Source organism: Streptopelia decaocto (genome assembly GCF_964273445.1).
Source record: "Streptopelia decaocto genome assembly, chromosome: 12".
Classification (NCBI taxonomy): Eukaryota; Metazoa; Chordata; class Aves; order Columbiformes; family Columbidae; genus Streptopelia; species Streptopelia decaocto.
In genome coordinates, this window is record NC_138667.1 from 12,151,486 (window position 1) to 12,179,376 (window position 27,891).

Here is a 27,891-nt window from a genome sequence, read left to right on the forward strand (position 1 = left end):
GATTTTCTAAGGGCCTTTTCTGAACAAGTTAAAACTGTGGACAAACAAAAAACCAAAAGGATAATACTTAAAAGAAAAGGAAAAGCAACCCATTTATGCATTAAAATGGGTCACTCTGCAACATAAAGCACATTTTTAGTGGATATAAATTTAGCAGCTCTCTGCAGCATGATGCATGACAGCAGTCTTGTGATATTTCAAGTACAGAACAGGTCCCTGGAGACACCATGTAATTTATAATGGACTAACCATAATAAACTGTAGCAGTCAGAAAAGGAGCTGGTTCCAATGAAATACTTTAGGTTGGTCTATCTGTGTTATGGGAACGTCCTGTTGAGGATCTAACATCTGAGATCAGATAGAAACAATGGGGATGCTGGCTAGTAAAAAAAATGTGAAAATGGAAGCTCTCCTTCTTTGTCTTTCAGAGAGTAAGAAATTACAGGAAAGAAAACAAATACAAAAGCTCACAGTACACTTCTTCAGTCAACTAATAACTAGCAGCCCTTTCCTCCAAGTGCACAGCAAATGCCTTACTGTTTTTGTGCTGCCAATGCTTATCGTAATTGGTGCAGTAACAAAATCCAGCGATACCTGCGGGGCCATAGGCACTGCCTTCCTCAGCTTTGCTGCAAATTAATTAGGCACCAGCTGTCTACAAAGGCACTCTTTATTTTTGACCTATCTGTTACTTCATTATTTCACACAGTCCTTGCAGGTAGACCGTGGGTGTCTGTTTGCTCTGTTCATAGCCACCGAGGGCTGATACCCAACAACGTGTACAAAAATGTAAGGAAGGATAAGTAGATTAAAGGTGCTCATTTCCAAAACACAGGTGCATCTGGCATGTCCACTCAGTGCAGAGATCTATGCATTCTACAACTAACGAAAAAATTAGGTTAACCCATTGCTATTTAAGGCCTGAAAACTTCATTTCTATATCCTAATTCCTTATAGGCCTTTGATGACCTGAGAAACTAGAAAAGACATTGCTAACTTGGATCTCTGAGGAGAAAGTTTCATTTAACTCTCTCCTGTTCTGCCTCTTGGTTCTTCGAAATAACAGTAAAAATGTTCTTCAGTTACATCATGTTTTTCTGTTATCAATCAGTGATACGTTAAGGCACAGGTATTACAATACTATCAATCTGGTACTTAACATCTAATTTAACAACAGTTGAGATGTAAAAGGCTACAGTAAATCCTACAGTAGGACCATTCAGTTGCAAATTGTTAGCGGGTACCAGTGACCGAGGCAGTGCCACATTCTCAATGAGTGACCACAGGGAGTTTGTTGTCTTCACTCTGACACATAACAGCCGACTGTTTCGGGACAGCAGAGGGACGATTATCTCTCCAAGGAGAGAAGAAGGGGGATGCCATATGGGATGCAAATCTGAGTCAAATCCCTACCTGACAGGACTCTCTCTGTCTATCTGACAAATGTCTTTAGAAATCCCACAGCATCCCTCTAAATTCACAATATGCAAAAGCTATGGTAATTTAATTCCTCAAACCAAAGTGACCTGAGCGCAACAAGCATAGTGCAAAGTAATTGACTCTTTCATAGACACACATATCCATGGGTCCTACCTGTGGCAGCAAGCAGAGCTGAGGAGGCCAAGTCTGCAGAGACATCACATGCAGGAACCCTCTACTCACGCTTTACCGGGTCTCAGAGCTGTACCTTCAGCAGATCTCACGCGCAGATTTTAAGCTTTTACATGAGACATCAGTTAAACCAATTATGAATTCTATATAATGAAACAGAAACTTTAGGAATATGATCATCAGAACATGCAAGCTTTCAAAGTCTAAAAATATGTCAAATCATTGCTAGAGTTTTCTTGTCCTTTCCTACTATCCTGATTCTGCATCATGCCAAATCTAAGTATTTCAATGGTAAGCTGATTGCTGAGCTGATGTGTTTAATTTTTGTTTTTTTTTTCAGACAGCTTTAAGCACAGGGAGCAGGGGGGAGATTAACCCCCAACATTTGAAATGAAAAATATTTTACTTGAAAGTAAGAACGAAATCTCCCAGAGAAGAGAACAATTTCTACTAGGATATTAAAATAGCTTAAAAAAACAAGTGTGAAATAACGTACTAACATGGTAAGATCCCTTCTGCATTGTGGAAAATATTATTTTATTTTTTGAAAAATTTCTTTAAATAAATATGTTATACAACTTTAAATATAAATACATTGCAAGAGTTTGCAGTAGTATAAAATATACACATAAAACAAATACCATGTTTTCATTAGTAAATACGCACAGTGCATATATTTTTTCCATACATATTCTTTATGGCACTGGACTCTAATAGTAAAAAGAACACTGTGTTTTGTCCCTGCAGTCACAATTGAGCAGTCCAGCTGTCTATGGAGATATAAAGTACATAAAAGAAAATAATTTAATGTCTTCAAAAAGCAAAGAAGTATCTGGAAAGGTCCAATTTAGACATTTTGCTAATGAAACAAAATCAAAACTCCTCTATTACTTTATGCATTATGAATTACTGACATAGACATGCTTACTGTGTGCTCTGAAACTAGAAAAATACTGGGACACAATTCTCATCCTCTTTTACAGACAGATCTCCACACAGAAGTAGCAAGCAGCATTCTGCATCCCTGCTAAACAAGGGGCATCACAATGTGACATTTTATATTTTCCAATATCTATATCACTGTATTTCATTATGGTTAATTAATCAATGCACATTCTGGCACAAATGAGCAAGGCCAACTTTGTTCTCAATACTTTACAGATTTTGCCTGCAGTGTAGTTTTCAGTTCAGCAATATGCATGAGAATCGCAAAATCTAAGCAAAACTTTTGTACTTACAGTCCAACAGATTTGTCTTCTTATCTCAGTTATTTAAAGGAGAAAGACCTCCCTTCCCCTGCTCCATTGTTTTAACCACTCAAACATTTTTCAGGGTGTCCATAGTAAATGGAAATGCTTGTTTTTTTCAACAAGGTGCTTAACACCTTGTGAAATCCTTTGGGCCTGAGCCTGCTCACCAGAGTAAAGTGAGCAGGATTTCATATTTGTTTTCAAGCACTGTCAGATGTAAAATACACACACCTAGGGAAGAAGTATAGACTTATGCTGGACATCCTTTTGTTTCATCAACACCAGGAGGTATTACCTCATACAGCTTCCTTGTGAGCAATCTGAAATAGGAAACCAGGTGATGGATGGCTACGCTGCAGTTAAAAGGCAGAGAAACATGCTATGCCAGAAAAGCAGCTTGTATTTGCTTTAAAATCTTACAGCATGTGTGAGAAAACATCCTTTACTTTTCATCTGCCTGTCCTTTCCACTTTTTTGTTTTTCGTTTTTGTAAATTTTTGTTTGGATCTCATATAAAGGCTTTTTTTATTTTTCCCTCTCTTTTCCTTATTCTTAATTAGTTTGAATGTCAAACCTGTTCAGTAATCACATCGCTTTGGGTAGTAATGAAGGCAAATAAATAATGCTTAACCTTTCTTGTGGAGATCTGTAGACCCTTCCAAAACCAATTAAGGCTTGTATGATTCACTGGAGTTAGCCAAGGTCTCCGTGCTAGGTTTCCGAACTTCTGTGAGAAACAAAACATTAAACTTAAGGGAGGATGGGGGAAGAAGAAATTTGTCCTTCCTACAGTCTTAAACCCTTCTAAGGTGTGTTATGAGTGGAAGATTTAAAAAGTTAAATAAATTAGGTAATGCAGATTACACTTTGTTGCTGCTTGGGAGGTTGGGAGGGTATTGGCAAGATTTCCCCATGCTGGGGCTCTTTTTTCTTTTTTTCCAGTGAATTTTCTTCCTGTCAGTTTGGCACATATTTCTAACTGAGATACCTTCTGGATAGTGACTAACAACAACAACAACAATAAAAACCCCTCAATCTTTCAGAACATAAAATACAGGAGAACAGCAAGAACAATCCAATTTGTCTGCAAACCTTGCAGATAAATCTTTTGCTGTCCTGACATGCAGGTTTCAGTCTGTTTATTATCCACATTCCTCTCCTGTCAACATCCTCTCACCTGAAGAAACAATTTCTTTCCATTACATGGAAGGGGAAATATCATCATCAATAACGAAACTGCACTGATCCTTCTATGACCAAATTAGCTTTTGTGCTGTGGGTTTGTTACTGCACATCTTGCCCTTTTAGCTGCTGTCAAAGAGCATGACAGGATTTAAATGCCTGTAACCTGTGTGATGATGTACTCCTCTGCCTGCCTGTGATCTCTCTTTGCAGTCCCTTCATACACATCAATGCCATAAAATTGTATCAAAAAGTTGAAGCTTAAAAACTGATACAATCAATCAGACTCTTCAGAAAAGACCTTTGGAAACATTTAACAAGGAGATCTCAAGGGCCACAGACGAGCTTCACATGGGCTTAGAAAGCATAATCTTTAGACTATTAACCAAGCTCAGACATGTATATGTGCCTATATGTATCCCTACTTATATACACATATCTCCACTCAACTACCATTTGAAAAAGAAATAGCACTGAAATTGAAAATGTGCACAGCTTACATGATCTAGTTTTTCAAGCATTTGTAAGGGAACCTAATTAAGTTAATCCAGGATCCAGAACTTCAGGAAGATGTTGTTTCCTTGGCTATATTCTTTCTAAACAAGTTTGTAACAAGAGGTCTCAGCTGGAAGCATGCCCTGAGCCATCAGAGTGCCAAAATGAATGTACTATGTCAGCTCTGACAACCTGTCAGAAAGAGTGAAAAATACTTTTGTTCCAAGAATAAGATGTATCCAAAACTTTTGCCCTGAAATTAAAACAAAACAAAACATAAACAAATAAAGATGTTTTGACAAAAAGTTGCTTGGGCCGGAGTCTCAGTCAAGGCCAGCCTATCTCCATTTTCATAAGCAATTTACATCACCTGAACACCCAACCCCCATTTCTGTACATAACCATCATTTTTTATTAAATTTATTGCTTGCCTAGACTCATAGGAACATCATAATAAATCCGTCACTCCAAATATCTTTCAAGAATAACAAGCATTACAAATTAATAATGTCATGCTGGTCATTAATTTTGATAACCAAAGAATTTGCATTAGTGAACATACGTGCTATGTAGCTGTTAATGTTACATTTATTTAATATGCAACAGTTACAACATGTTAGAAGCCAGTTCACATTATTTGATTCTTTCACAGCTGTTCAATATTTGACAGATGCATAATTTTGTTCTTTAAAATATTGATTTTCCTTTTATAAGTTGAGAACTGTGATGTTAGGTAATTTCTGACATGTTTTGTTAATTTCAGATTATCCAGATATATTTAACAGTATAATTTACCAACAGAAGCCAATTTTTTTTGTTCCAATTTGCAGTCAAGTAAATTTAATGAAGGGAGGCCATATTACACGTCATGAAGTATTAAAGCTCGGAAGAGAATAAAGGGAAAAAATTATACAAATAATCTGCAGTACTAGTCTTATTTTTGTGCCAGTGGATTTGATATAACACCTATTAGGATGTGATAACATTAAACGTATTTATAGATACAGACAGGCAAAAAGGTAGATACACAATTTGTTCAGTTTTGATTTGGAAACGATACTTACCAATAAATAGAAATATCTTTAGACCCTAAAATCACAAATCAGTCTAAGTTGAAATACTTTGCTTTCTAGCTTGTAACAATCTCTGAAAATAGGGGCTGACAGTATATCACATACTTCTAATAAAGCAATCGTGCTGACATTTTAGTCTTTTTTTCAGAACTTGGATCTACTGTTCAAAAGCTTCAGAGGAAAATGTGATATATTTTGAACAGTGAAGACCTGAAGTCACACTTCAGTTTTCCTTAACAGTCTGGAATATTTTACTTCTCATGTTCTATCCAGCATCCTGCAAACAGCAGCTCCTCACCTCAGTACCAGCCACAAGGCTCACGGGTCTTCTCATCTTCCATCTCTGCTCTTTGTCTGCAGAACTGGTGCTCTTTGTCCACAGAAAAGTGAGACAGAACAGATCCATCATTAAAACAGTGCTGTTGTGGGGCTGCGAACAGAGAGTAGCCAGGTGGATAACTTCAAAAGGAATTACCAACTGCTGTCTGCATTTCCAGACAACAATGATGGTTTGGCAGCTTTAGCCTTTGGCAGCCTTTTGCCTGATGGCCATTTGTTCTCTTTTCTGGTGCTCCATCTGTTCCTCCTGGTTGGACCAACCAAAGAATCATGTTGTGGCACAAACGGTGGGTATATACAGCTAAGTCTACCAATGTATACCCTGCCATCTCCCCCATGTAGTGATACTTGGGGTTTGGAATGAATCCCCTTTTATTAGAGGTGGGCTGGCATAAAACAAGAAAAACTAATAGACGTGAACTGTTCCCTCAGTAGAGCAAACAAACAAGACTAATTCTGAAGTCTGTTTAATGCTCAAGATCTACTAGGACAGAAAGAAGAAGAGCAGAACTGCATTAGTTGACATTTTACATCCTCAGAGCGTGAAAGGAGACCCAGCTTCTGGTCCCAGCTACTGCCAATAAGGTTTTGCACAGACCGGTCAGCAGATGGAGTAGAGCAATGCAGATGCCTCTCTGACCGTGTTTGACTGCACTCTCCTCCTGGTCTGTTAATCTTGACATTTTTTTTTAAGTGCAACAGGAATGCTCCTACAGGAAAATCTGCTAAATCCACCATAATTTGGTTATCAAAGATCTCTCCTGTTAGATGTTAAGTAGAAACAGGAAGAAATGGATCTGGTCTTCTACATCTTAAGTCCACATAGACAGACTTAAGGCTGTTTTGATTTTTTGCTGTATAAGGAAATACCATCCCATTGCGAACAGCTGCTACCATAGTTCTATAAGGACACCAGCAATTTACCATCAGTAACAGATTCATATGCGTTGACTTTGAAAGAGAGTTCCAGAACTTCTGAGATTTTTAGCTGTTCCCCTCCTCATCTTCTTACTGACTAGAACTGAGCATCTCACCATATGTTGCTTATATTCCCCAGGCACTCAGCTCCCCCTGAGTGCTGCTCACGTAAACTGACCTGGACTTATGGCTGCATCTCTGCAGATTAAGCCTCCACTTCAGGTGCCTCAATGTCCAGCTTCCTAGTGTCTCTTTCTGACCCAAATTCATAGATATTCACTTCAGATAAGAGCTGTAATCTTCTGCAACTTTGAGAAATGAACCTGCCCAACATAACACAACTACATATACATCTTTTACTTTTTCTTTATTTATATTTTTTTAGTTCAAGAATTACACACTAGCCAACATTATTATATATTTACATGCTGAAACTGGCTGCAATAATTTTAAATTCAAGAAAATATCTCTTATGTGCTACTCATTTACAATCATCATTTTACTACCTCATATATCCCAGAGGTTAGCAGTCCTTTTGAGAAAGACATGAAGATCTGATGCAATGATATCCACTAGTATTTCGCATTTTCTAGCCATTGGAAAATGTGCATTATGTGCATATAAGAAAGGCTACAAGGTCATTAGTAAGGCTGATGATTACTACATTATGAAGTAAATAGTACTAAGTAAAAAAAAAAATAAATCAGAACTGTGCAAAGACAGTACTAACAGAACCATTTAAACACCCATGCAAATAAAAACGTGATAGAAGTCAAATTATAGTCAGCTTGTAAGAATTAATCATGTTTCAAATGTTCTTTTTGTCTTCAACTGAAAGTAACAGGACAGACCATGAACAATACAGCCTGGTGACTTATCTGTCAAATGACAGTAACAGTGAAAACATACAAAATGCTATCAAATTGGAATAGATGATTTCATGTCTGAAAAACATTAAAAAAATACAACCCTTAATATGAAAGTAGAGGTGAAATTTTTCATCATTTAAGTCTCATTTTTTGTCAAAGCACTTACGAAGAAATAATTTTATACTTATGAAATGTTAGTGTTGCATATTCTTGTAGAGATGATGTATTTCAATTTTATATTAATGGATATTTATTACTATTTTTACAAAGTAGAATAGGGCAGTATTTTTGATCAACATTCCATTTGCTTCTTAAAGATTTAGACAAAGTTCCTAGTGCATTTAATTAAGCTTTACCTTTGGTGTTAAGCAGTGACTTATTAGATTTCCCTTTTAAACAATTTCTGGAGTGAAGATTCTTTGGCTTTGGGGGACTACGCTATCTAACGACAGTCAAGCATCCTTGTTTGTTGTTTGCTTTTTGTTTTTTGTTTTCTTTTTTTTTAAAGAAAAATATAAGTCTAATACTAGATACCATAAGAGATACAGATTTCAGAAACAGAGAGACGCCATGTGCTGGCTTTCTGTAATGAAATTGTCAACAGCTGAATTCTCACTTACCCTGGATTCCTTTACTTCTCCACTCACTGGAGCAACATAAAGGTGCCTTATTGTGAGAACCAGGCCCTATTTGTCAATGCTACTCTGAGTACCGAGTGCCAACCTAATACCTTCCGGTGCCTGAACAGGTCAACCATACAAAAGAATCAATTGTGCTAGCAGTAACACTGCCGCAATGGCTATTTTACACTACAGTACTTTCTGTACTTTTTCATATCTGGAATCCAAATCTGTTTATGCAAAAGGGTGTTTAAATTACTCTGCTAGAGCACTGCAATTATTGTACTTAGTAAAAAAAAAGTCACTAAACAATTACTGTATCTATCGACTGCTCATTTACAGCTTATTTAATTATTTACATAATTTTAGGACACATCAACCTAAACCATAAGTAGAATTAGCTTTTTGCCTTACCATAAAGTACAAATTAGAAGTTAAAAATGTTTAAGAAATCTGATAATATTTACACACGTTCAGCTTAAGTTATGGTTGCTCACATTGTATGTTCTATGTACACATAGCAAAATGTTATGATCACTACTGATATAGTATTGTACCCTGGCCATCCCAACCCTAGATTATTTTCTAGAAATAGGTCATATTTTTGCCTTTTTTTCCTCAGTTCCCTAAGGAATTTGTTGGTTTTGAAAACTTACTAGTGGATAATGCTGTTATAAAAAGAGAGAGAAGAAATAGGCAAGCAATGTGAGGACTAGTCTAATTTCAGATGCTAGAAGGTACAGTACTATTGTCATGTCAAACGGTGCAATGCTCCATACGAATTATAAGCATTGATCTGCTGATATAGAAATGCCCAGTTACCCTGTATAGTAAGTTGTTTTTTTAAATACAATAATCTTTTTTTTTTTCTCAAAAATATATTCATACACTGGTTGATGGTAGAAATAAAACTGTTATTAGCTTATTCCTTTAATATGCCAACATATGAATGGATGTGCACATATATACTCAGTATAGGTATATATGTAAACATATGTCCGTATAGACATGCAGATATATGTCTATATGTACATACAGTTGAATAATGTTTAACCTCTATTAACTTATGCTTAGTACTGTGTTATAGTATAGAATGGGAACATAGTCTCATAATTATAGTGAAAATTAATTGAGCTTTAATTTTAATGCATATTAATCTGAAATAAATAGGATTTGTTCCCCACTCATTTTCTCTATGCATTGTGCTTTTGTACCTTACAGATTTTATGTCCTTTTTGTTAGAATGTGAAAACTCTCTGAAGAACTCAGCCACATGCTGTTATCTAAGACTCCTCCTCCCCTGGGAATGAGAAAAGAAATGGTCACGATGTCATTGCTTGAGTCTTTCTTCCCAGTCATTAAACTGCAATACGAAACATAACATTCCTTATGCAAACACAGAAATATGTTGCATGAATTTTCAGTTCTGAAAATGTGTATCATACTTACTAGCAGTCATGTACAGTATATATTTACAGATTGATCTCAAAGTTTTCATTAAAACTGTGCCATGTTATAGTCATAATTTGCCCATGAATTTCACAAAGATGAAAAACACCTTAATTGCTGGCTATTATGTCTAATAGAACAATAAAATGTGCAACTAAAATTATATTACAAGGTTTATCTAAATTATTAACTTTGATACTTGCTTATTGAAACTAACAACAAGATTAAAAAGATCTAGAATATAATTTTCAGTCAATTCAAAAGTAAATTTATTCTAGTTTACCTAGAGGGTAGCAAACCCCGTATCTCCTGATGTTGGCATCATTTCTTACTTTCACTCAAGTATCTCAGAAGAGGAGTAAGTGCTCAAGTTATACTCTTCCCTTGACAGTGCCTCACCAGTCTTTCTTGCCCCCATCTTTTTATATCACAGTGTTAAGCCTTGGTACAAAATGATAGAAACCTTCTCTTTCACCAGTTTTGTACATCACATTAACAGCCAGTAGGACGTAGTAAAAGCAAAAGTGCTCCTTCCACCCAGATAATTTATCTTTCCTAGAGACACCTGAGCAGAAACAAGACATTTTCTTTCACTCTCTGAATAGCGACATCAGAGAGCATTATGGCTTGTACTGTAACTTCAAATAAGTTCCAGGATTCAGTCTCCGTGGTTTTCATAATAGCTGATGCAGTAAAGCGATGCAGAGAGTCAACATATTCTCTGTAAGATTTTATATTTGATGTATATCAATCACAAACAGGCTGTGAGCTCCCTGTATTCACACTGTGCTTCTGTGAAATAAGAAAGGAGTTGGCAGCAATTTGTGGAATGAAAGAAAAGCTTTTATAGAAGAATACAATAAGACTGCTTTTATTTATGATAATTAATACCATTTTTAAAGAACAGACTTTGAAGAGAAATACTGAATTTTGATGTCGTTCGTTTTCTTAGAAATGGGCAAAAATCCAACATTTCATATTCCAAATGCGTCTACAAAGCTTATTGCATTATGCATGAAATGCAGTCAGAAATTAAGTATGTGAGCAAAAAGTACATTTTGACTTGAAAAGCTAATCGCATGATGAAAGCCTGTCTCTATATATTGCAGAATCTGAACCTGGAGGCACTACATGAACGTACACACAACTCTCTTGAGAACAACAGGTTGTGTGTATGTCTGGCAAATCCCATTTCAGGCTCAAAACTATTCTTTCCCTTTTGAAGCAGAAATAAGCATATGATATGCTCAAAACAAAGTCAGAAAATTGGCCTATTAGTTCCCAGATCTGTTTTCCTCCTACCACTGTCGTTCATTGTCAAATGGGGAAAAAAATCCCACAGAAACTTTTAAGGAAACCATTCTTTTAAAGCAAGAACAAAAAATTCCAAGAAAATACTTTATGAAAAATAGTCTTAAGCACTATCCTAAAGTATTCTGCCAAAGGAATCCTCAAATGGAGAAAAAGCATCTACCTGAAAAAAATCCTTTGCTATTTGGAAGATACTTCTAGTTGCTTTCAGAAATTTGTACACAATGAGAGGTAGCATAGATACAACAGATGTGGCTTTTGCTTCATGAAATATTTTGTGTGAAACAATACTGGGAATCTGATCCAGTAAAATCTATCAGGAATTTTTACTTTTTCTACAGTTCTTGCAAAAAAAATAATTACAGAAAAATGTTCCACAATGGACTAAATAGCAATTGCCTATAAAGTTCTATTTTTGTCTATTCTATTTTTCCTATAAGAGTAAAGTTCTATGGAATAAAAAACAAAACAAAAAACAAAACAAAAGAAAAACCAACAGCAACCCAACACAAAACCTTCTATTTCAAAAAGTTTCCTAAAGCAAAACTGAAATTTGCTAGTTTTTCCAATGGAAATCATCCTAAAGCAGGAAACAATCAGGAGTGTAATTGAACTCTTAAAGCTACGGCTACCAAATTTTTCCCTTTAAAACACTGCATCAAGGAAAACAAAATAAGAAGTTAAAAGGTATTGCCTAATCCAGACTGAGAAAGTACCCTGTCAGTGTTTTTTTGTCCTGAAGTACATACGCTTGGGTCATTACTGCTGGAGGAGTTATGATACCTTTAATCAAACTGGATGCAAGGTGTTAACCATAACAGAGGCAAGCATAACACTGGAAAGATTGCAAACTTGGAAGAAATCACACGACTCCACATGAGCATTGCAGACTAGGGTATGTACTATAACTGACAACATTCATTTTGCACAGTGTGTATATATATACTTTTACATATATGTAGCTTTTCCTCTCTTTGGCCCCATATTTTCTAATTGCTCTCTAGCTCCCCCTGCCCCAGAAAGGCAGGGCACCAGTGGTTTCCTTCAGATACCTACAGAATGATTATTTGGCCAACTGATTTTGGCACTTTGGACAGATGATTTCCTTTCCCCAACAAAAAACCAGCAGCGTATGTACCCACTCAGAGTCAGTGCATTCTTATACCATTGCTACATTCCTCTACTGATCACAGCTACAGTCATTGTGATTATGAGCATATGTTCTCTCTTCTAAAATCCAAACAAAACTAGTGCTTTTTGCTTCAGCTTCTGTGCAAACACCCAACCTTAATATTATAGGTCAAAGGTCTAGTTCTTCCAATAACAGGAAATACCTGAATATGGTTGGGAAACCTCTGACCATTATCATCTTGGAAAGATGATAGGCACTACTTGTTTTCAAGTTTACACATTTAAAAGGTAAAGTGTATATGCTTCATAAGCATGATAACAAACTTATACACTCTCTTAAGTGCAGATGCATGTCTTGATATGCACTTTCCCTGGGAATGGTATGTACTGCTGTTGAACCTAGAACTTGTTTCTCAAATGCCATAATTTGAGAATTATGCTATAATTTGTATCACTAAACTCAAATGGCCATTAAAAAAAAAATAGAAAAAAAAATAGTGAGGGACCATGAGACAGAAGTGATTGTCAAAATTCAATTTGCCTTAACACTCAAAATGCACTTATATTTTGAAAAGGGAAAATGTCCATACTGCAACTTAACATATTTACGATTTAGCAGATACAATCAAAACATTATAAAAACAGACCATAGAGTGGGCCAGCAACTAAGGTGTTTTAAAACAACTTTTTGTCCTGAATAGTTTTTTTTCTAAGTTCCACTTTTGGCTGTACAACCGATTTGAAGAGAAATCCAGTTCTTGCTTCCTGTGTGGCTTTGTTTCTTAGTTCACATAGTAAAGCCAATAGACAATATTGAAGAAGGAAAAAACAACAGGGAAGAATATGCGCGACCATCGATCTATGGCATTTACATCAGTCAAGTCAGGAATGGTAATTTTCAGTTGAGATGCACGTCTCCGTAGCCTACTTTTCTTCTGTGCCACGTGTCGCTCCAGGGCGTTGCGACCAAAGCTGTGTCTGGGTAAGCCAGCTTTCCGGTACTGGATGCTTGAAGTGTCATAGGCCAGCATAGTGCTTCTAGGGTCCCCAAGCCCCATCACAGCCTCGGAAGCCGCCATCTCATTTTTAATTTCAAGTGTGCTCAACAAAATATTTTCATGTGGATCCATCTATAAAAAGTAAGAAGGCAGATTTAACAGGAGAGAAAGGAAGCCCAGGCAGTTGCAAACTGAAGCCATGCTGAGACGACTAGATCTAACATTACTAATTCATGGGATGTCAGCCTGTCTAAAAGACTTTAAGATAGCTGTGACTAAATTTATTGTCATTTATCTGTGAACTCAAGGAGCAATAAGACCAGTATAGTATAATGGAATAAATAGTATTTCCCTAAACCTCACGTTCAGTGAGCAGAAGCAATACCTGGCAACGGAGTACATGCTCAGCTCCTTAAAGTGACATTCTGCCACTGGGTAGGACATCTGGGGCAAATATTGAAGTTTTCAGGGCTTTTGGAGGGAAATAAAATTAAAATGGTCTGCTTTGATTTGTTTTTTTGTTCTTTCAAATGAAAGCTTCTGCTCTGACAAAAGCTTCAAGGATGCACAAGGTCTGTCTGCCTCTATGAAATGAGGCCCAGAGCACTGCACAAGAGATGCAGACTTTAATTGCCTACATTCCAAACACAACTGCTTGTTACTTTGAGAAAGGCAATGACATTGTCTAACTACCTGTGTGGAATCTCGATGCCCCAGTGCTAATGAATTTAATAAGTACAGTGCATGCTGTGGAGACCTGAATGCTGGAATAGCAGAGATCTGAAATTTGCAGCAAGGAAAAACATATACAGAGTGTAATCACATCAAATGTACATTGAACAGTTGTTTCAATGGGTAGTTTTAGTGACATATCTTTTAAAGGCAGTCCAGTGGAAAAAAATAAAATTAATTCAATGTTGTAAAGAAAACCCTTAGACAGTCAAGAGGATTTCAAAGATGGGGAACTAAATTCTACTCTTAGGCAATATGGAGTAGATCTGAAGCACGTCAGGAGAAATTCAAACTGATCCATTTGTAGAAAACATATGTAAGATTATTTAGGAAGTTTTAGTTCTTCTCAGCCTTCCTTCTACATATATTTTGAATTGTGTGATTACGGAGTATAATTAAACCAAAATACTTTAAAAGCAATAATAGCTATTGGGCAGCTAATTGAGTACGGTAGTGCAGATATACTCCAGGCCAAATAAGAGATGAAACTGTCCCAGAGCTTCTTCAAGAATAACTCAGCCATATTATTCATTTATCATGTACCTAGTACATGCTATGACTTACTGAAAGTGCAAAACGGTGACTTTTAAAAATTTGTAAACAGTAATACAGTGCTAGACTATTCTGTAATACTTAGAAGCCAGCAGTCAATAGCAGATACCTCACTGCACTACCCACTATAGCACTGTATTTGCCATTATTAAAAAACCCTATGTGATATTTCACATGGCATGGTGAGAGAAGTGGATTGAAAATACTTGCTTTTTAATAGCATCCACTGCACACTATTATAAACTGGGAAGTCAGATACTCACAGAAACACTTTGAACCTACTGAAACACCGTCATTTGAGTGATTACATCTGTTCAAGTGATGCATAAAAACTGGCATTGCTGAAATGCCAGATTCCACTGCCTCTTTTTTTTTTTTTAAGCTATGTGAATTTTCACCCCTCTAGTTTCATTATATTTTACTTTTAGATTAAATGTAATGACTCAGTGTGAAGCAGCCAAAATAATCTATTTTTTCTTGCTTTCCATCAAAGCCATATGAAATCTTTGAATTTCCTAGTGTGTTAGGAAAATCAATCTCTTTGAGAAGCACTGGAAAAACGAGAAAGTTGAGCTGGAACTCAAGAAAAATTCCTTTAAGAACTCTGCAGCCTGATATTGAGCGCAGTGAGGACACACTGTGTTCTGGCTGGGAAGGCCATCCCTCAGTTCTCATCTGCATTAGACAAATCTAAGGTAAAAAGAGTATTCTTCTATTGTAATACACACAAAAGCAAACATATGCAAAAGCTTTCAAATGATTAATCTACTGCAAGCATTTTATCCTTTTGATCTGCAATGATATTAGAAATGTGAGTGCTCTTTGCACACTCATATCCTTTCTATGCAACACAAATGCAAGAAGTTATTTTAGTCTACTGGAGTTAGACGTAGACATGTTTTAGCGACATGATATCACTCCTTCAGTTAATGTCTTGTTTTGATCCTTTGGTAACTTCTGTTCACATTTCAGTACATTTCTTAACACAGCAAACTGCTGCAGGTATCTGGTAAGCGTGGCAGTAGTTAGTAAGAAAGATTAGCAAGGCTGGGCAGAAAAAACATTTGGCATATTCTAAACTATCTTCTATAGCAAAGTGTCTTCTTCTGCACATATCACACTGATTTCAGAGCTGGAGTACAGCATCTTTCAATATTCAGATAATTTTTCTGAAGAAATTATGCAGAATACAGTAAAAATTAGTGATGGGCGAACCTTCAAGTGTTAGAATAGCCAGATAAACACCACAAAGTTCAGGTGCTTCTCAAGCACTAATTTGAGTCTCCTGCACCTGGAACAGTGGATTGACTATAACTAGTACTGCATTTTTCATGGTATTTTGAATTCCCAATCTGAAGAGCTCCCAAAACCAACCAACCAACCAACCACAACAACAAAAGGCAAAGAAAAACTCAAAGCTAAACAAAAAAAAAGATAAATTAACCTAACTTTTTGAGCTTTGCTCCTTGTCAGATTAGAGGCAGTATTATTTTCACCAAGTAGGTTCGCCCAACTCTAAATAAAACATGCTTTTGTAACTAAGTGAAGGCTGAGATAGGAAAATAATGAATTACTTTCACTATAAGCAGCACCACCCATTCAAAAGGATCCCAAAGCGCTTTACGAGCATTAGAAAGAAGAACCACTTCACTTCCCAGTGAAGCACCATCACCTCTGAGGTGAAATGTGGTGACTGACAGTGCAGAACAATACACTATATTTTAGTCAAGGAAATGGAGAATGCTGTAGCCAATTGAAACTATGGGGTGGCTGAGTGGTGGTGGGGAATGTTAGGTAAGCAGAACAGTCACATAAATTGATATTTGACCAGATGCTTGTGGCTGAGATGACCACACTATAAAAAAGTGCCATGGGATCTTTAACCACCATAAGTGGTCGGGACCTGAATTTTAACTCTCTGAGGATAAAAGCATTAGAAAACAATGAAAGATACCTTTGTTGAATACATTTCTGGACAATGATATGTGCCAATTATTCTTCTGTCCTGTAAGTTAATAAAATCAAGACCAGTTTCCTTAGAGATAAGGCAGCTATTATCTTTCATTTAAAATTAAAACACTCTAGGGTAATAATAGGAAAACTATTTAAAAGATATAGGGACCTCTAAGCCAACAATCAATTCTGGCTTCAGAGGTGCTATTACTGCCTTGCTCTGCTCCTCAAGGTAACATAGTGTTGTGATGCAAATGTATTCTTTCCAACTGGTCACTTGACCAAGGAAGATATGATGATATGAAAACAATTGTTAAAATTATTCTGGGGGAAAAGTGTAAAAGTGGTTTCAAAAGGAGGTGGAAGATTAAAAAGGTCTCTTGGTGCTGAAGGATTGTTCAACCATAGAACTAGACTCTTCATGGTGAACAGGAGAGTTCAAACTTAATGAAAAAATTCCCAGGGATAAGGAAGGAAGGGAGGATGTGAAGATGAAGAAAAACCAGCAACAGGTACCATGGAAACAAAAAGGTGAAGGCAGAATTGGAGGAGAAATGACCACAACACAGCAACCATGCAAGAGGACGGGGTTTTTATAAATCAGTCTTAAAGGTGGATGGCAAAATATATGATGCAAATGGTATTCAGGTATAGGTCCAGGTCAACTGGAGGAAAAACTGACTCTGGAGCCTTGAAAGAGGCCATGACATGTTTGATGGCCTCAAACAAAGGGAATAGAGAGGAAAGTGTGGAAATGTTACCATTATATATTCTTCCTGCTACCTAGAAACTCCAAAATGATGGCTTTCTTGAGGAATTCCTCTTACACTAATACATTGACAACTGTAAAATACAAGGAAATTACAACTTCCCCACGCACGCATATGTACATGAGAGATCCTCCAAGCATGACCAGATCTTTGAAATTACTAACCCCTAGTAAACCAGCATATTGGTGATTATGCTCTACTGTTATGCCAAACACAGCTTAACAAGTACGAGGCAAATTTCTATTGATGAATTGAAAACATCATAATACTGACGCATTTACTTCCTCGTATACTGTTCATTTTCACCTATAACATTCAATGACAGGCAGGTACTGATGGTTCATTTTATGGCAGAATGGCTCAGAAGCCATAAATAAAATAGACAGTAGGGCTGGAATTTCTGATGGAAAAACCTTGTGAAACAGAACAGTTGTAAGCTCAAAAGAAATACCTTTTTGTTAAGTAGGGCTGCCACTAGCCAAATGAAAAATATGGTGAGCTAAACCAAGGAGAGAGAACAGAAACACCCAGTCTATTACTGAGATTAACACCTGAGATTGGGTCTCAGCATCTTTAGGTCCCGTGAACTGACATTCTAAAGAACTGAAGACAGAAATAAAGATTTCTTTTGCAATGCAGACCGACGTGGCATGTCTAGACTTATAATTTAATTTTTTAGAGATAAAGACCTTAGTATTATCTATAATGGTTTCCCACCTCTTACAGCTGAGCTTTGCTTGGAAAACCAGTAATATTCTAATCCTGACTAGTCACAGCAGCTCTGGCAACATTAGGTGAAAGTACAAAGTGCACATGTAATAGGGATCTTCCACCTCCCCAGCAAAGTTTGACTTATTGATTAGGAAGCACTGATCTCTGGGGATTGCACTGACTACACAAGTCAATGAGTGGAAGGTACAGAGTCATACATAGTCCTGTATAAGCTGCTGCTAGGGTCAGTCTGGAAGAAAAAAGAATTAATGATTTACGAATGGCACCTGCTTAAAGCTATACAGATGTATCTGACATGATAAGCAAGTCTGCTGAGACAAAGCTATATGAACTCATAAAGCATAATTGCCTAATATTGCAAAACATCCATATGTGAAACAACGTCCTTAAGAGTGTAACAGGCACTGTGTTTCTATTGTCTGTACAAAATTTAATTTATTGCCAGCATCGCAGTAACTGTTTATGAAACCACGTTAGCATGCATTGGCTCAGACTGTGTTAAACACCTAAAAATTGGGTCAGGCTGTGAAGTATGTGGTTAGAAAACAGTAAAATTAGGTTGACGTATAAGTTCAGGTTACTTTGTTTGGTCTCAGATCAGAAAATCCAGAGAAACTCTGCAAATTCAATCAGGATTTTCTTTCAGTACTTGAGCTTTTTAAAGCCTAAAAATCAAAGCAAAAAAATGCAACCCCAAGAGACCTAGAAGAATATATAAAAACAAAAAAGAAAGTGAAAGAAAATGCAAGATTTGGACATGGAGCTTTAACATTGCTTAAACTACTTGTAGTTCAATTTCTAGCCATATAGTTTTACCCTCTGATATATGTGATTTCTTGATCATTACCATTAGTAAAATATCAGTAACTTAATAATAACTACTGTAGGATTCTGAAGAAATTATTGAAAACATTATTTCTTTTGTTTATGAAAAAGATCCTCTACTTAAGACATTGTAGAGTAAGTGTTCACATAAAATGAAAGAGGCTAAAGTATCTTTGGCTTGATGACATTTGAATAAAAACCATGAAATATGAAATTGTTCAAACTGCTGCACAGAATCCAATGTTTTAAACCAGAAGCCAACAAGTAAAACAGGCAAAATCAGGACTGCTGTTTGAATTATGACACAGAATAGGAAAAAATGGGAATGGCTTGAACCTTACACCAGCATCAAAAATATCACAAAACCATCCCTAGGGTTTTTGGAGTAAAGGGGGATAAATCACCTTGGCCAGCCAAGAAAGAAAAATAGAAATTGCACTCTGAATCTGTACAAAAAATTTTTCCATTTCACTTTTGGCCAAGATAATTAAGTCCAATGCAATTTCCAGTGAAGTGGAAGGAATAATTTATGTCAGTAAGGCCTTGATGTTGTACATGTAATTTCCATTCCAGTGCAGCAGATATAGTTGACTGTAAACAGTAAACAGATATCTGATTCAGGAAATGAACTTGTAACTTTACTTAAGCAGATACATTAAAGTAATATTTAATTATTTATTATTTAATAAATATTAAGGTTAGTCATGTTTTCAAGCAATTTACTGTGAATGGGACTTTTGCTGTCAATCCAAAACCATGCCCAATGCATATACACATAAGGAGGAAACCATTATCTTTTTGTTTGTTTTTGTTGTTTCGTATTGTTTTTTAATCCTGGAAGAACATATCACAGTGGTGGAGCTAAACATTAGTTAAGAGGACTTCTAATTGGGAAGTCTTCAGATCTGAATAAGCTTCATGTTGATAATATTTAAAGACAGTTGCCCTTCCTTCTAGTAATGTCAGGTACAGATTTCTTTTTTTCTCCAGGAGATTGGAAAGTCATTACTCAGACAAAAATAATTATTTGTAAGTGATTCTACCCTAAAAATGAAACCCTTCCATGAAAGAAAAAAACCTCTTCTAAAGATAAGCATCAAAAACTTCTCCTGGAGAAAAGCTGAAAAATCTAAAAATTAAACTACCTGAACTTCCTGAATGCATTTATTTTTACAAGGCAAATTTTGTAAATACTAAAAGGTTTACTTTTAAACTGCAAATTATTATATATTGTATATGGCACATGATACAAAACAAAGAAGAAATAAGAGCTGAAGAATCATCCGCCACAACAGCTAGCCCACTTCAAATGATACCTACACAGAACTGGTTTTTGGGTCTTCTCCTCCAGCTATATTATTATATACTTTAATAAACAAGAGACCCTCCATGCAACAGTTGAAACTTACGTAAAGTCTTTCTCCTACCTAAAACCACTATTGCTTGAAATCGTAAAAACTCAGAATTCCATCTAGCTAAAATCTTCCATTTCTGAAGACCTTCATTTCCAATTACCTGCAGGAACCTTTGAATACTCAAAGAAAACACTCACAGAAAGTGGCTGAAACAAAGCATTACATGAATCATCACATTGATTTAGGACATGTGACCTTCACTGTTGCATCCCTCAGGCCAGCCCAAAAGCATTAAGTTTCTCACAACCATATTATCAGAAATTTGAGTTCATTTTTAGGTCATAGGCAAGGACAAGTAGGCAAGGCTTTTTGTACATAGTTTTAAGATGCATTAAGCTTAGTGAGAAGACTCAACCAGTTTTTTGGGTGGGGAAGAAAACTCCTGGTTTTTGTCTTTCTCCATATGCAGAACTCTGGGAAAGCAGCTAGTACCCAAAAGAATTCACTGAGTGAATTTACCAATAAACTTAGGTCTTCACAGCCCAGCATGACTGTTCCATTAAATTTAGCATACATATATGCAATATACACTCTAACACACTTTAAAAAAATAATGTATATATAATAAAGCATAGAATTTGAACATATCTACATGGATCCCCAGTTTATAAGCTACGTTAGTAATATTTTGTTACGAGTATGGTTAGATATGTTATTTCTAGGTGGTTTGGACCTTTCTGCTCATTGACCTTGCTCTATCCTTATCTTTATGCAAGAGAAGCAGCCTCCCTGGCATGCTGCAGAGTGACTGCACCATGTCTCTCCTGGGAATCAGAATGCTTCCACTGGTGGAGGAGGACGGGGGCGGGGGGGACAGAGAAAGACAACACCATTTTGAGGATAAAAATATTTTTTAAATATTGGGAAAAGGTCTTTAGAATGTGTTCTAACACAGCAATTTTGGAGGTTTTTAAAAGTGCTGAAAGTATTAACTTGCTTCAGTCTAGGTAATCCTACAGCCTAAAGAGCAAACAACAACAAAGGTAAAGCATCCTAATGAATAGTTAATGATAGACTAAAGATGAGCAAAAACTAGAAAAGAGAGATTTACCAGTTTGGGATAGTAACATTCTGACTATATAAACACTTCTGATATGAATTTCGGATCACCTAAAATTGATTTCCCCTAGATTAGATATAACATTGTATTGCTATCTGCAAAAAGAAACCAAACAGAGTGCCACTTCAGACACTACGAATTAAGCACTGTTGACAAACCGTCACCTTCTCCATTATAACAGTATTCTTGCCACTCAGTGCTGCCCTAGTGTGCACAATCCAGTGATCTCAAGATTCTTGAGCACAACTAGGTTACATCCCCTGGTACATGACATTAGAGTTACAACTCAGTTTTTGGATAGAAATTGGCTGACTCGTGGTCATTCAATCAAACCATGTAAAAGTCTTTAGAGCTGATCTGCTTTGGGAAATCAATTCACTAAATTCACTGGCCAGACACTGCTTCTGGACTGCAGCTTATTCTGTTTCACTGTACACCATTTGCCTTTTTTGTGCCTTATTTCCGAACAATCTGAAATAATATAAACTCCATTAATGGGTTATTTTTTGCAACCGAAAGTGTATTTAATCAAGGGTCATTGCTGGATAGCAGGTTTGTAGATGCACTTCAGAAGCAAAAGGGATATCGTGCTTTAGACAAACGGAGTGTACATGCACTGTTCTTACATTAATTAAACATGGCATTCAAAGGAGCGTGGCTGCAGAAAGAAAAACTCATGCAGTTGACTTGACCTTTATTCAGATGTCATGTGGAATACCACTACGGATCATGGAAATAAATCACCTTCTGACTGCTTCTGCACTGTGCTGCGGGCTAAAACTGGAACTTCCTCCAATTTTACTCCTATCAAACCTCAGGTTTTAACAAAACATGAAGAGGCTGGCTGAGCACTATGTGCATTCCTGATTGTTTCATATACAAGTTGTTCCTCAATAATGCATGAATGTAAATTTAGGAGAAAGGCTGAGCTTTTATAATTCATGCCTACTTTTATTACATGTCCTTCAATAAACTTTTGTACCAGGAATACCTTATGACCCTAGATCAAGAATCAGTCCTCGTGCAGTTTTACCTGTACTTCAAACAAAAGGAAAACTCGCCTTGGAGGGGAATGGGAAAGGATGCATGCTTCTGCTTAAACCTGGCAAGGCAGCATTAGCTCCAGCAGTATAGAGCAGTGAGGCTTTGAGTTTAGACTGAAATTTTAAGAGCTCTGTGTTACCTTTGTGTTTTAATATCCTGTTCATTAACTGAGTCTGTGCATGTAGCCATTTAAAAGTTCCTCTTTTTTCTAAAAGCTTTTACAGTCTTCTGCTTACTAGTGTTTTATACTAGAAGCACCTGTACCATGTAGGGTATAACGTGCAGTCCTGTGTAATAAATACTGACTCATTTTAGGTACCTTTGCAATAATTTCTCCGCACTAGAGATGCATTTATGTGATTTCTCCAGATAGAAATGGACAAATATTGCTGTGAACTGAAAAGGCTGGAGGCAAGACAGCAATAAATCAGAGGGAAAATAAAAGCATTAGCCAAGCCTAAGCTAATGAGCATCACTTTGGAGCAAGGTGTTTTATCTCAGACCTGCAGCCCTGCTAATGCATCTTTATACCTTAGTCTGAAAATTGAGGAGAGCAACTTTTCAGCACACTGGAAGCTATCACAGGTCAGCCTGCACATGTATCAATGGATTCACATTGGCTCAAGTAAATATACTCTATCTAATTCCACCTCTGTTTCTCAAAGGAGACATCTATGGATATGACAGGAAAAAGAATGCTCAGGCTCTTCCACTTATTCACCAATAAGTGAATAAAAGTTTGGAAGCTGTCACGGGAAATGGCGGGTAGTGAAGCATTACCTGAGCTGACTCAATGCCATTTTGAAGTGCGCTGCTGGAACGGAGGGTGCATTGCTGGCACAATGACAGAGAAAGTCCCCAGTCTTCACGTCTGAACAGCACACATACGTGAGCCAGTGAATCTGAAAGTGGGCACCTGCAGAAGGAGGCTGCTGTGGGAGCCCCATTTCCTTGCTAGACTATAAAATGTCCAGAAACTGTCTGTACTCAGCCTGCCCAGTTGCACAGATGAAATAATTAGGTGCAATCACCTGTGAAACAGGTAATTGTGTGGTCTTGTTTGTCTTGAAGCTCTGGTAATGCAGTGCAGCCCTCTCAAAATGAAAGATCTTAAGAGAATTATTCAACTTTGCTGGTTAAACTTGGTCAGACTCTTTTACTTGGTCAAAAAGGTGAGACAACTTGAAGGGGAAGAAAGTTACAGTGTTAAGTGCAGCTGAGGGCAGGTTAAGCCTTTATTTGTTCTTTTCTTGTCATCTCATCTCCTTTAGCAACTGTGTGCTAATGTGGATATAACAGTGGGTCAGGAGGGCAATGAATTGCAAAGATACCTATATTTGTTTAAACCTTCTCAGCTTGCCAAGCCCTATATTTGTTCTTCCAGAGAACATTTCTATTGTGATTAAAATCTATTAATATGCTGTTTAAGCTCATTACCATATTAAAGTTCCATGTTCTCTACTTGGTACCCAAAATTTCTGATACAGAAACTTCATTAGTCTGACGATTTCACTTGTTTGTGACTTGGCACTGTGTAACAGCAATGCACTGTAATTTTCAGGTGTGCTGACTGAATACCTTAAGTAATACAAAGACTATTTTTAAAGTTATGAATAATTCTTTACTGAGTAAATTCAGTATATTTAAAAAAGAGTATTTGCATTCAGAATAAAACCCTTATCTAAACATGCAGAGGTTAGCAATGTCAGTTCACATTTATTTAAAAAAAAAGACTGAATAAATCTGTATAAACAGTTCTATAAGTATTGCGTAATATCCTGACATTTTCCCCTCTTTTTCAAAGGAAAATTACTCTATTAATACTCAGAAAGTATGATTGCAAAATTAGAGGTAAATTTTTATTTATGTGACTCATGTTACCATGTACTTCAGGTACAGAGCCTGTACACTTACAGCATCTCTGCTTTAAGCTAGGCTGGAAACGTCTAGACTTCAATTATTACTGCAACTGTATACATTCTAAAATGACATTCAGTGATGTATTTACGTTATGCAAAACATAATGCCGCTTCTGTGAAGTGACAAATCAAATTACTTTGAAAGAATATAGGAAATAAATTTTAGATAAGAAATGTTAATTTTCAATAATTAACTGCTCTAAACTTAGATGATCTAACTATAAAGAAAAAAAAGAAAATAATTTAGAAATAATTTAAACATGACCTGAATAACATGCTTGCAAGAATTCTAAATATAGAACTAGAAATGGAAGGTAAGATGCACCAAATCATTACATGGTAATGCTGCTATAAGGTTTGATATTTGGGTTGAAAAAATGCAAGGAGCACATCCTGTTTCTAGGCAACACCCTAGTAAGGAAACCATACTGATGTCTAAGAAAAGACTGACAAGGTGCTCAGATGGATCTGCAGCCCTTCTCTTAGCAAGAGCCTTGATGTAGGAACTGATAGCAATACTCACAGCGAGTATCGTCTCTGCTGCCTGACACACTTCCAGCCTCTGTTGCTTTGGAAGAAGATGGCACATACAGTTGCTTTTCCATTATAATCACCCCTTGTCAAACGTACAGCTGGCAAGATGCAAGAAGCACTGGCTTTACAGAGGAAGAAGAATCAGCTTTTCATTCAGCCCAGTACATTTACCATGGTCTTTACAGTGACAGTTTTGGTTTCCATTAAATTGCAACAAAGCTGTAACGGAGGTTTTCTGATCTATCCAGAAGAACAAATACAGAGATATAATTGATATTGAAAAGCATTTTCACCTTACTTACACCTCCAGAGAAGTCAATTAACATATGTAGTACTCTGGATCAAATACGTTAGATGAACTGTGGAAAAAACAGCAATAAATCCAAAAGACGTAACACAGACATAAGCAGCAGGTTGACTGGGAACTTAGGAACACAGGAAAATATGTTGAAAACACATAGCTTCAGAGATGATCAGACTACAAATCCTGAACAACACAAAGACTAGAAGATGCATCAGACACATCACAGTGATCAGCATCAGTACATCCATCTAAGCCACAGTTCCAAGATGGAAACTCCCAAGGTAAAATTACTGGATTCCATAATGTAAGAGAAAAAATAAGAATTAATCAAAACCATCTTGACTAATGGATTCTGGAAGAAATTTAAGGGGAATAAGTCAGTACTGAAAAAGCACCAAGAAGCTCCTTATTTGAACTTCAATAACAGAAATTAAGTATATTAAAATGGCCGGGCCTCTACATCAGAAATTTTTTGCAGTGGTACCAGGCTATACACAGAGTCATCTTCATAAAGGAGAAAACCTGAAGGGTTATATCACAGTAGCTTGTTTCCCTTTGTCCCTCCCTCCATCCCCTTTTATCCCAAAAGGAAACAGAAACCAAAATTACAATTAGAAATAAAAAAGCCTCATAGAGGCTTCTAGACCAAATCTTTCCAGAGCATTTTTATATAATTACAGAATTAAAAGATGAAAGTTATGGATTTCAGAAAAGCCTTTGAGACGTTATCTTAGAACTGAAGAGATGAAATGTCCAGGATATATGTACATTTACCCAAAGGAAGACAGTCAGCTGAATGATATTGTGAAGCCAGAGGTTAGAATTTAGCCCTATTTTTTAACATATCTGGTAATCATCTGGCAGAAGGGCAGACCCTAAAGAAAAGATAGCATGAAATGTGCCTAAAAAGGATCAGAAGGATGCTGAGGACCACCAGCATTACTATTTAAAAGAGAAAAGTCCACAGAAAAAAATTGTATATATATATACATATATATCATACACATATATGGTATATATACCATAGTTCATGACACGTATTAGGTCTTCAAGCAGAAATACAACACTCCCAGTCTACCTATCCTTATATATATACACTTGCAGTACTATGCCATTCAGAACAGAAGAGATTAAAAAACTTTAAAGATAATAAAGAAATTTGAAGAAATAACATAAGGTTGTATGCTTGCAAAAAGAGGTGAGAAAATCATAAGTGAAGAATGTACAGAGTAAGAAGAAAGCCAATGATTTACCTGGGAGCAACAATATGACTGTTTACAGAGAGAACAATTAGCCTTGACAAAGGCAAAAGATGATGACTCAGACTAAAGGAATAAACTGCTATATGTAGCCTGGAAAGCTTCAAGAGTGGAATGAACATATGCACAGCCATTTTAACCTGACATCACTACAAAGGAAATTGAGCAAGTCCAGTATGACCTGGCAAGTCTGTGGTAACATATCTGCTTGTAATCGAGTCTGAATCTTCCTAGAGTTTTTACATACTTAGAATTTCTCCATGATTTTATTACTCAGGTTTCAGAATGCAAGAAGCAAACCAAGATATAGGCCTAATCCCTTATCTTCTTTCCCCTTATCCCAAACAGAGCCAATGATCTTTGAAAATGAGGGAGGATATGAAGTTACGATCTCCTGTGCTGATTCAGACAAGATATAAGGAAGAATTTTTTTACTATGAGGGTGGTGAAACACTGGCACAGGCTGCCCAGAGAGGTGGTAGATGTCCCATCCATGGAGACATTCAAAGCCAGGCTGGATGGGGTTCTGAGCAAGATGTTCTAGTTGAAGATGTCCCTGCGTATTGCAGGGGGTTGAACTAGATGAGCTTTGAAGGTGTCTTCCAACCCAAACTATTATTATACGATTCTAAAAAAGTGAAACAAAAGCAAAACCACCACATTCATCGGGCATATGACATGAATACAATATGTAATTCAATGAAAGATCTGGCCACAGTTTCTTCTGGAACAGCCCAGGTGAAAATCTGCAGCGAGTCTGATGGTGTCCGCTCAAATGGAAAAAACACAGGACATTCCCCTCCTGAGTCACCAAATCTCCAAGGGATTACACTGGATTCAGCAGATACCACAGTCATGAAAGAACAGCTTCTGTTGGGCATCCATACTGCTTTGTAGCCTCTCTAGTACCTTCTGAATAACACTGAGCACAAATAGAGAAACTACAAATGTCTGTACCTGCCCTGGAATCTCTCCATACCAGAGAATTCAACAGCATAAAAGGTGCATGTCTTAACTTCTACTTTGACTTTGCAAGTAGTTGGGGTGGAAGGACCTAATCAGCACTTCTCCTCTCACCACCTTTTGTTGCTCAGAAAAGCTGTAAGAGGCTGTTACAAAAATTGGTGCTGGAATCTGCAGAAAATTAGTACAGATTTGGGGGTCTGTAACACATAGACAAAGATGCTGCACTACAAGCAGCAGTTCCAATAAACATCTGCCTTTTCTTTTTTATTTACAATGTCTATGCTGAATGCAGTAACAGAGCTGTATAGAAGTTTTCATCCTCATGTGATGAGGCTTATTACTCATGGCATTAATCTTTTCTCACATAGTATCTGAAGTTACAAACATAAATTCATAGTATTCTGTGTAGTGATACAAGAGGAACCTAGTAATATCACAAAAGAATACTCATACTGCATTGGTTTGGTCCTGTTCCTAAAATATTTGGGTTTTCATGGAAACCTGCATTTGAATAAAATTCAGCAGTTCAGACTCATTTTTGGTTTTTGTACACGAAAAAATTATGTAATATTTGGCCCCC

The 27,891-nt window shown here is 36.7% G+C and overlaps 1 protein-coding gene across 2 annotated transcripts in view; it reads right to left on the reverse strand.

Annotated features, from left to right (window-relative positions):
• Positions 1–13,030: 13,030 nt before the first annotated feature.
• Positions 13,031–27,891, reverse strand: part of GABRB2 (gamma-aminobutyric acid type A receptor subunit beta2) — a gene marked incomplete at both ends in the record, with an annotated part of 143,931 nt that continues 129,070 nt past the window's right edge. Inside the window, 2 exons of one of the 2 annotated variants that reach the window (XM_082063820.1) lie at positions 13,031–13,378; positions 16,485–16,535. In XM_082063820.1, the coding sequence (XP_081919946.1) occupies positions 13,031–13,378; positions 16,485–16,535 (399 nt within the window). The remainder of the gene's footprint in view (positions 13,379–16,484; positions 16,536–27,891) is intronic. The other variant, XM_082063821.1, reaches the window with a different exon arrangement.